This window comes from Carlito syrichta, unplaced genomic scaffold (assembly GCF_000164805.1).
Source record: "Carlito syrichta isolate Samal-C Ts95f unplaced genomic scaffold, Tarsius_syrichta-2.0.1 Scaffold302419, whole genome shotgun sequence".
Taxonomy (NCBI): Eukaryota; Metazoa; Chordata; class Mammalia; order Primates; family Tarsiidae; genus Carlito; species Carlito syrichta.
This window is the reverse complement of record NW_007246515.1, coordinates 275,798-285,829: the sequence shown is the minus strand read 5'-3', so window position 1 is coordinate 285,829 and position 10,032 is coordinate 275,798. Positions and strand designations below refer to the sequence as shown.

At 42.5% G+C, this 10,032-nt stretch overlaps 1 protein-coding gene across 1 annotated transcript in view; it reads right to left on the bottom strand.

The window, feature by feature from the left end:
- Nucleotides 1–875: 875 nt before the first annotated feature.
- The window catches only part of LOC103258951 (M-phase phosphoprotein 8-like), a 20,759-nt gene continuing 11,602 nt past the window's right edge, over nucleotides 876–10,032 (bottom strand). The window contains exons 5-6 of the mRNA XM_021711632.1: nucleotides 3,414–4,262; nucleotides 876–1,298 (exon numbers count right to left, since the gene is read on the bottom strand). Coding sequence (XP_021567307.1) covers nucleotides 1,137–1,298; nucleotides 3,414–4,262 — 1,011 coding nt within the window. The 3' untranslated portion in view covers nucleotides 876–1,136. The remainder of the gene's footprint in view (nucleotides 1,299–3,413; nucleotides 4,263–10,032) is intronic.

The following is a 10,032-nucleotide window of genomic DNA, read 5'->3' as shown; positions in this document are numbered from 1 at the left end:
AGGATCGCCGGAGCCCAGCGGGTCGAGCTGCGGTGGCCGGGAGCGGCCACTGCACTCCAGTCTGGGCAACAGAGTGAGACTCCAACTCTGAAAAAAAAAAATTCTAGGTACAGTAGGTAGGTCTTATGGCAGAGGATACTAACAACCGGACTTCAGTGAACAGCACTATGAACAAGATACACGTTCACAGCCAAAATGTACCTGAAGTTGACAATGCAAGATACTATGAGGAAGGAAAAGGTAGCACACCCATCTGGTTGCACAATATTTTGCACCTGCAACCACTCACTGAAGAATAGCAGGTTCTCCAGAATTTTGTTCTACTTCCAATGATAGACACAGTCTTGAAAGGACAGTCCCTTCATATGTGACTCACTGCAGTAGACCCTGAGCCTCACTGGCTTCATTTACTGCCACACCTAACCAAGGCTGAGAATAAATCTACTCTTAACATTACTTCAATTACACACAGTTTTTGAAGGAAAACCCAGGGGAAACTATCCATCTCTTAGAATCACTGCTTCCAAGAACATGTGTATTCCAAGTAATTTGAGACACAAGCTAAACTACTTATCTGCTAGGGCTTGGTCTATCTTGAAGTGTATTAGATATTCAAAATGTGTATTCAATATTATATGTACACAAGGCTGGCATGGTGGCTCACACCTGTAATCCAAACACTTAGGGACGCTAAGGCAGGAGGATTGCTTGAGCCCAGAAGTTCAAGAACATAATGAGACCTCATCTGTACAAAAAACAAAACAAAAAAATAGCCAGCCCACAATTTTGCCACTGCACTCCAGCCTGGGGCAACACAGTGAGACTCCAACAACAACAAAATTATATTTACATAAATAACACAGCTATACATAATGAACATTTGAAACACAAAAGACTTTATTTAGCACCTGCTATAAATGACATTGATTTTCCTGCCATAACTAATATCCTGTCTCAGTAATTCTAACCTATTCTCACATCCTGAAAGGGAGGAAGAACATTGGTGAACAGAAGGAGAAAGTGAATCCTATCCACTGTTATATAAGAACCGTAGGTAAGTGGTAAAACAGAAAGAGCATAAGGCTCCAAATTCCCCAGGGAATGAAATTTTCCCCAACATCTACGTGGCTTAGAAACTAGACTGTCTTTCTTATAAAGAGGGCACAGGAAATGTCACAATGCTCATATTTACACTCACTCTTTAAGCCCTTTGCCTCCTTTCGGCTTTTTTCCTCCTTGTCCGAGTCATGCCTTTTTTGATTTTTTTCTTTGGGTTCACTTTTTGTGGTTTCTTTCTCCTGAAAAAGACATATGCAAAACTCCAAACAGGAAGGGGTAAAGAGTTGTTCTGTACACCTGAAAACTATTAACAGGTTTCATGCTGCAATGACTGCCCTTGCCTACCATGGCACATGGTCACTGATCATTAAACCCTTTTCATACGAACTTCTTCCCCAAGCAACCACACAACTCATAAAATACCAAATTCCAAACCCAACACCAGTCTCCCCAGTCTTTCAAGAGTTTTATTAAAAATAAAACATCAGGCCGGGTGCGGTGGCACAAGTCTGTAATCCCAGTGCTTTGGGAGACTGAAGTGAGGGGATTGCCTGAGCCCACCGGTTTGACAACAGCCTGGTTAACTTGTTAAGACCTCATATCTACAATAAAATTTAAAAATTAGCCAGGTGTGGTAGTATGCGCCTTTAATTCTGGCTACTTGGAAGGCTAAGGCGGAAGGATCACCTGAGCCCAGCAGGTCGACACTGGGTGACTATGAGCATGCCACTGCACTCTAGACTCAGTGATAGAGTGAGACTGTAACTCAAAAACAAAAAATAAAAGAACAAAAAATAGAACATCATAAAAAACAAAATTCCAGAAAGATTTTACCCATGTTCTTCTTAACTGACCCTGACTTTACTTCTCCATGTCGCCCCTTCCAGTACTTATATTCTTACATAATTTTTAAAAAATCCATCTTTTAGTTGAATACAGTGGCTCATGCCTGTAATTCCAGCACTTTGGGAGACCAAGGCAAAGGATCACTTGAGGCCAGGAATTCAAGACCAGCCTGGGCAACATAGCAAGACCCCACCTCTACAAAAAGTAAAAAAAAAAAAAATTAGCCAGGTATGGTGGCGTGTACCCACAGTCCCAGCTACTCAGGAGGCTGAGGCAGAAGTTCAAGGCTGCAGTGAGCTATGATCACACATGCCAACGCACTCCAGACCCCATCTCTGTAAAAAAACAAACAAAAATTTTCTTTATTTACGTTACATAGATATTTTTACCTAATTGTGTTCATATGTATGTAGGGTTTTCCTCTCCACCACATTTTCTAAACTTTTCTATTTTTGCTACACTGACCCCATTGTTACATTTCTTTTTTTTCTGAGCTGGAGTCACTCTGTCACCCAGGCTGGAGTGCAGTGGCACACTCACAGCCACCCCAGCATTGACCTGTTGGGCTCTGGAGATCCTTCTACCTCAGTCTTCCATGTAGCCGGAACTACATGCGGGTGCTACCACACCCGGCTAATTTTTTTTTATTTATTGTAAAGACAAGGTCTCGCCAAGTTGCCTGGGTTGGTCTCGAACTCATGGGCTCAGGCAATCCACTCACCTCGGTCTCCCAAAGTGCTGGGATTAGAGGCAGAGCCACCGAGCCTGGCCAGTTAATATTTCAATGACTGTAACAGTCTGAGTTGATACCAACATTTTCTTAACCACGTCTCCCATGACTAAAAAGTTAAACTGCTATCAGTTTTCCACTAATGAAGATAATATATAAATTATCTTTCTGGTCACCCCTTTAAAAATGATTTCCTTAGGACAAATTCCCAAAACTGGGAATAATGAATAATAATTATTTTTTATAACCCTTCCTAAACATCGCATTTATAAATACTTTCATGATTTGCAGAATATTTCAATTTTGAAAAGCCATATAAAAATAATTTTTATAATGGGATAAATCATCTATTAAATATGTTTTTGTAAACATTAAAAGCCCTGTAATGTTAAAGCACAGTGTACTGGCATTTGAGCAAATAGTAGCATATTCTTAAGACAATGGGGGAGCATAGCAAGTAGGACATAAAAGCCATCAGTCTGACTACACAGGGCACCCACAGCATCTGAGAACCTCTAAAGCAGCCCTGGCTCTTGTTCACAATGAGCAATTTTCTAGTTACAGCCATCCTAGGAAAATCGCCTGGAGCCCAAGAGACACGGGGGTCCAAGAGTCAGAGGCCACTGGCATCTCCAGTCCCCTCATGACCAGCCATGCAGGATCCTGCTGGCGGACACTCTCCTGTCTGTTGGGGTGCTTCCTTCTCATTACTTGTGAAACTATGTGACCATATACAATGGGGTGGGCTTGTATCTGTCGCGCCCCCCGTTGCCCTTCCCTCATCAGCTGAGTCGAAGGGCAAGAAGCCTCTCTCCTCCCCGCCCAGCCTCCAGCCCTTCTGCGTCTGGGCAGATACAAGTGTCGGCTTCTCTGACTCAGTGGCACTCCTGCTTCTGTCTTGACTCCTCTGCCTTCTGGGCATAGTTTTCTTCTCAGTGAGGGCAGTCCTGCTCTCCAGCTCCTGGCCCTCTCTGGGCTCCTCTGCCTTTCTCGGGGTCTTCTTTCGCCTCTTGGCTTTGATTTCGGCATCTTCATCAGCACTCACAGCACCGTCCACTGGCTTTTCGAAGGCTCGCTCAGGTGCTGCATCTGGTCCTGCCCTCTCTCCAGCACTTTTAATTTTTGGTTTCTCTTCTCTGTTGTCAGAAAGCACGTCTTCATTATCATCCTCTTGAAAAGGGGAATAATTGAGTACACTTGACTCAGATTCAGTCTGGGATTCAACACATTTCTCTTTTTTTGTTTTTCTGTTTTCTTTGGGATCTTCTCTTATTTTAGTCTTTAAATCTCTTATTTCACCCTTTTTAATTTTCTTGTGTTCCTTAGTTTCTTTTATTTCATCTTTCTTGGGCCGTCTGGGCTCTTTTAACTCTTCTCTGGCTTCCAAAATTCTTTTCTTTGTCCTTAAGTCAAAAACTACACTTTCCAAGGAGCTCTCCAGTTCTGACTTGGATTTATCTTTTGGTTTTCCAGCCTTTGCCTTTTTCTTTTTCAGGTCATCTGGGCTTTTCTCTTCTCTCTGCCTCGACTTCTTCTTTTTCTTCTTTGGGGAAGCACCTTCTTTTGTCTCACTTTGCTGATCGCTATCAGAGTTTGCCTCAAATATGTCATTGTTTAAAGATAGTTTCTATAAAACACAAAAAAGGTTAAAATACCTATTAACATATTAACTGTAAAGGTGCTAACAAGTAGTGCTAATGAAATCTGGTAGAAATGGTTTTGTTTTTCAAGCAGAACCTCAACTCCTTAAAAGTACTTCCCTCAAGTGAAGCTGAGCAATATTACTTATACTGTACTTCTGACTAAGGTGTTAGTGGTAATGAGGGGAGTCAACTTAAAAAGCAAATGCAGGCCAAGTGCTGTGCCTCACACCTGCAATCCCAGATCTTTGAGAGGCTGAGCCAGGAGAATCATTTGAGCCCAGGAGTTTGAGACCAGACTGGGCAACACAGTGAGACTGTCTCTCTACAAAAAATAAAAAAAGTCAGTCATAGTGGCACAGGCCTGTAGTCTTAGCTACTTGGGAGGTTGAGACAGGAGGATTGCTCGAGCCCAGGAGGTCAAGGCTGTCATGGGCCACAACAGTGCCACCGCACTCCAGCCTGGGCACAGAGTGAAACCCTGACTCAAAGTAAACAAACAAACAAAAAAGCAAATGTAGACCGAAGGAAACAGTTTATCAGTACCACTGAAGGCCCAAACTGAAGCAGGAGTGAACAGTAATAGCCTTGTATACAGTGAGCTGTAAATGATTTGAACGTCAACATTTCCAATGCCACAAAGAAAGTAAATCTTATAGACATTCTTGGCTGCCAAAGTAGTTACCAATCCAATCCAATTCAATGACCTTGGGTCCCAGAATGTCCTCACACTGGTTGCTATGTTTCATAGTTATATACGTAACAAGCAAGACTACACAAATCTTACTTCCCTGATTGATATGACTGGCTATGTAATCTGAGATATTTCCTATGGAAAATTATTTTCTATTCTAGAATTTTTAAAAAAATTTTTTTGAGTTGGAGTCTCACTGTGTCACCCAGGCTGGAGTGCAGTGGCATACTCACAACCACTGCAGCCTCGACCTGCTGGGCTCAGGCGATTCTTCCAAGTAGCTGGAACTATAGGCATGCGCCACCATGCCCAACTCAATTTTTGATTTACTGTAGAGATGAGGTTTTGCCAAATTGCCCAGGTGGGTCTCGAACCCGCGGGCTCAGGCAATCCTCTCACCTCGGCCTCCCAAGGGCTCGGAATTACAGGCTGAGCCACCGAGCCCGGCTCACCTAGTTCTTAAAGTAGCCACCTTGGTCATCTCTCCCTACGTTAGACTGGTCACGAAATCCCATGGACTCCAGATCAGTTCTCCAAACTGCACCACCACCAGTCAGTTCTCCCTCTGCTTCTCCCTGCCAGCAGTCTCTCCCCACTGCAGAATTGCAACCACAGTGTCTCAAGAATTATCTTCTGGTCAAAAGGCAGAATGCATGACTGAATGAGCATATCATTATTTTCCAGCCTCTAATGAAATAATGGATGTGGGCATCAGTGGCTCCAAAGTCATCACATGAAATGAGAAGCTTCCTAGTGATGGGAGGACTAGGACGCCTAAACTCACTGATGAGCTTGTGTCACTCCGAGTCTCACCTGGATGGCATGTGCTTTCTGAGGTGACACAATAGGAGGTAGACACCATAGCACCACTCACAACTACCTATTCTAGCTGTCAGTTTACAGGAAATACAGGGGCAGGGGAACACGTGAAAAGACACCATGCACTCAGCCAAATCCTGAACGTGGGAAAGCCTACAGAAAAATGACCTGGTTTCTTCATCAAATAAACAACATGGAGAAAGGGAGGAGCAGGTTGGGGGAAGAAACTGGTCAGATTAAAAGGGATTTAGGGCTTATCAATGACTGCAATGTGTAGAGCCCAATTCAATCAAATCAGCAAATACATGGCTGTCTTGCTTTTATTTTTTGAGACAACAGGGAAAAAATTGAAAAAGTAGGTGGATACTAGAAGCGATTAAGAAACAAGTCTTGCCTTTTACTGGCGTGATAATGCCACAGTGGTTGTGTGGGAGCTTTGGTGTAGTCATATAATGGCTGTGCTTTACACAAGCATGTCAGGGTGAACTGGTAAGACACCTGGAATATGCTTTAAAATGCTCCATCAGATAAAGGGGAAAGAATGGCAAAACTCTGCTGCCAGTTGCCTGGGAGCTAAGTACTGGAGTCTCATTAAACTATCCTCTCCATTTTTGTATGTCCAAATGTTCCATCATAAACATTTAAGACCACCTTCCTACTGTTATGACCGAGTAAATAAGAAGTTATGCCAGCAAGTTGAGTCTAATTAATTATGAATTTATTAAACGTGCAGGTCAAGAGTAGGCAAACGCCAGAAAAGCTCTTGGCAAACTGGTGCAGTTTGTGACAAGCTTTTATAGGAAAAATTTGCATTGGCTACATAGCAACTTAGTGAGCATGACCATAGCAACTATTAACTAACGACTTGGCAACCAAAATAGGAACTTTGTTAGGGAGCTTTGATTAATTTCATGTCACGTAGGCATAGCCAGTGCACAGAAAGTCCCTAGAGTTCTGCCATTAAGACATAGTTAAAGGTAGTTACATAGAGACAAGGAAGAAGCATCGTTATACAATGGAGTTACCTTGGTTAGGTCACTAACAGAATATAAGAACAGACTATGAAAATGTCAAAGCCTGGCAGGGCTCAGTGGCTCCGCCTGTAATCCCAGCACTTTGGGAGGCCGAGGTGAATGGATTGCCTGAGCCCGGGGGTTCGTGACCCGCCTGGGCAACTTGGCGAGAGCTTATCTCTACAACAAATCAAAAATTAGCCAGGCATAGCAGCACACGCCTGTAGTTCCAGCTACTTGGAAGGCGGAGGCAGAAGGATCGCCGGAGCCCAGCAGGTCGAGGCTGCGGTGGCCGGGAGCGGCCAGTCTGAGCGACAGAGTGAGTGAGACTCCAACTCAAAAAAAAAAATAAAAAAAAAAAATAAATGATTATTTTAAGCCATATTTTAATTCAATAAGTAAGCTGCACCTGGGTGTTCCAGCCCCAGAATACTTGGCCAGATTCAATGAAGTCACAACATAAAAACTAGCTACCATCTGATAAAGTTACTGTTTACCAATAGACAACAAGCATTAGATAACATTAAGAAATCAGTGTTAACTTTTAAAACGACCTTAAAAAGAATTGTAAGAATTAAAATCACACATACCAGTCTGAGCACTTTTAATACATTGGCAACCTGTTATCTTACTAATTTTAATAGTCTCCTAGGTAAAAAAAAAAAAAAAAAAAAAAAAACCAAACCCAAATTATTATTTACTATCTAAAACCTAGACAACTTGGAAAACGAAATGGACGCAATAAATGCACTAAGACAATAGGTACACACAGAGACTGACCCAGACACAAAGGATACACAGTCACACCACACTCTATGGGAATGCTTACTGAAATGTGCCTAATACCTCCTGCAGTATTGTACATGAGGTGATGGCAAAGTGGTTGATGACACCAAACAGGTAAATGCACACATATGCATACAGCACACCCACACCCGTACCTTCTCCTTCAAGTAATCACTGGAAACCACTAGCTTCTCAACAGTACAACCATGACTCAAAACACTTTGGGAAGTTTACTCTTCCATTTACAGAACCAATTCTGAGTCATTCTTGCACTATTTTGAGTCAAAACAGTGTCAACAGAATTACTTCCAAAGAAAAATTTCAAAACCATTTTGGATGCAGGATTATGGGGATAAATGCCTATTTTACAAAATGTACTCTTAAATAAATAATGCCTATTTGGATGCACAAATCCTACCTCATTTTACATTAAAAAGGTATAAGTACTTTTTACTTTATAGCTAACAAAGAAAAGTATTTTAAAAAGCTATCTTTTCCTCCAGAAAAAAAAGGTACCCTAAGACAAATTTTAAAATAAAGGCAAAATACAGGTGACGGTTTCATAATTTAAAAAAATATATCTGTTAGCTGGACTCGGTGGCTCAGCCTGTAATCCCAGCACTCTGGGAGGCTGAGGCGAGTGGACTGCCTGAGCCAGCAGGTTTAAGATCAGCCTGGGCAACTTTGCAAGACCTCGTCTCTACAATAAATAATTAGCCAGGTATGGTAGCATGCACCTGTAGTTACGGCTACTTAAAAGGCTGAGGAGGAAGAATTGCTGAAGCCCAGCAGGTCGACACTGGTCGCTGTGAGTGTGCCACTGCACTCCAGCCTGGGTGACGAAGCGGGACTCCAATTCAAAAAAAATCTATCTATATCTATTTATTTATATATCTGCTTGTTTTCCGAACCTATCTATACATACATATATATCTATTTATTTATATATCTGCTTGTTTTCCGAACCTATCTATACATACATATATATCTATATCTATTTATTTATATATCTGCTTGTTTTCCGAACCTATCTATACATACATATATATCTATATCTATATTGGTTTGTTTTCTGGATAAAACACATTAATGGCTGAGTGAGTACAGTTGGGAGGCTGAGGCAAGACTGCTTGAGCCCAGGAGTCCAACATCAGACTAGGCAACATAGCAAGACCTTGTCACTACAAAAAATAAAAATAAGAAACTAGTTAGGCATGGTTATGCACGCCTGTAGTCCCAGCTACTCAGGAGGCTGAGGCAAGGTGGGGAGATTGTCTGAGCCCAGGAAGTCGAGGCTGTGGTGAGCTGTGATTGTGTCATTGTACTCCAGCCTAGGCAACAGTGAGACCTTGATTTTTTAAAAAAATTTATTAATAAAAAAGTATTTTAAAGGAAGGGCAAAGGGGAAAATTCTTAGTATATAGTACTAACTTTGAGAGAAAGATCATCTATCTATGTATACCCCAAAGGCACTTAAGGAGCAGAAAATAGATTTCACCCATCTTTCTGCAACGGTGACTGTTTAAGGGTCTAGACCAGGTAAGACACTCCAAGTTCATTACAAGGAAAAAAAAGCTAAATACTGAAATGTTGATGTAAGCATAGCAGAGGTTCATCAGTGTCACAACGTAAACCAGAACTCAAAACAGACCAGTGGGTGCCTTACCTATAGGCCTTCAATACTTTATTTGTATATATAGATATTTTTTTGAGTTGGGGTCTCACACTTGCCCAGGCTGCATTTTAAAAACCAGAAGGCAAAAATTACAATAAGAAACCTGAACTGGCCAGGCTCGGTGGCTCAGCCTATAATCCCAGCACTTTGGGAGGCCCAAGTGGATTACCTGAGCCCTCAGGTTTGAAACCAGCCTGGGCAACTTGGCGAGACCTTGTCTCTACAATAAATCAAAAATCAGCTGGGCATGGTAGCACACACCTGTAGTTCCGGCTACTTGGAAGGCTGAGGTGTAAGGATCGCCAGAGCCCACTAGGTCGACACTGAGGTGGCTGTGAGTATGCCACTGCACTCCAACCTGGGCAATAGAGTGAGTATCCAACTCAAAAAAAAAGAAAAGAAAAAAGAAACCTGAACTACAAGCACTCAACGGTCAAGCAGATTAATCAGGACGGACGGAACAAAGGGCCAGGGCTCAAAGAAAGTCCTGGGACTCCCTTCCAAACAACACCACGTGCTGAAGTTCAAAACTGGGTTTGTGAAGCCCTACCCTGTGCCACAGTTAGAGTTGACAGGAGTACAGCAAGAGTCTGGACAGAGACTAGAATGTATATGAGGCTGTATGCAAACAAGTCACATCTTCTCTGCCTGAACACTTTATGGGCATGGAACCCACATCTGGCCGGGGACACTTCCCCAGCTGGCACTGTAAAACTGTAGTCCAGGCCGGGCTCGGTGGCTCAGCCTGTAATCCCAGCACTTTGGGAGGC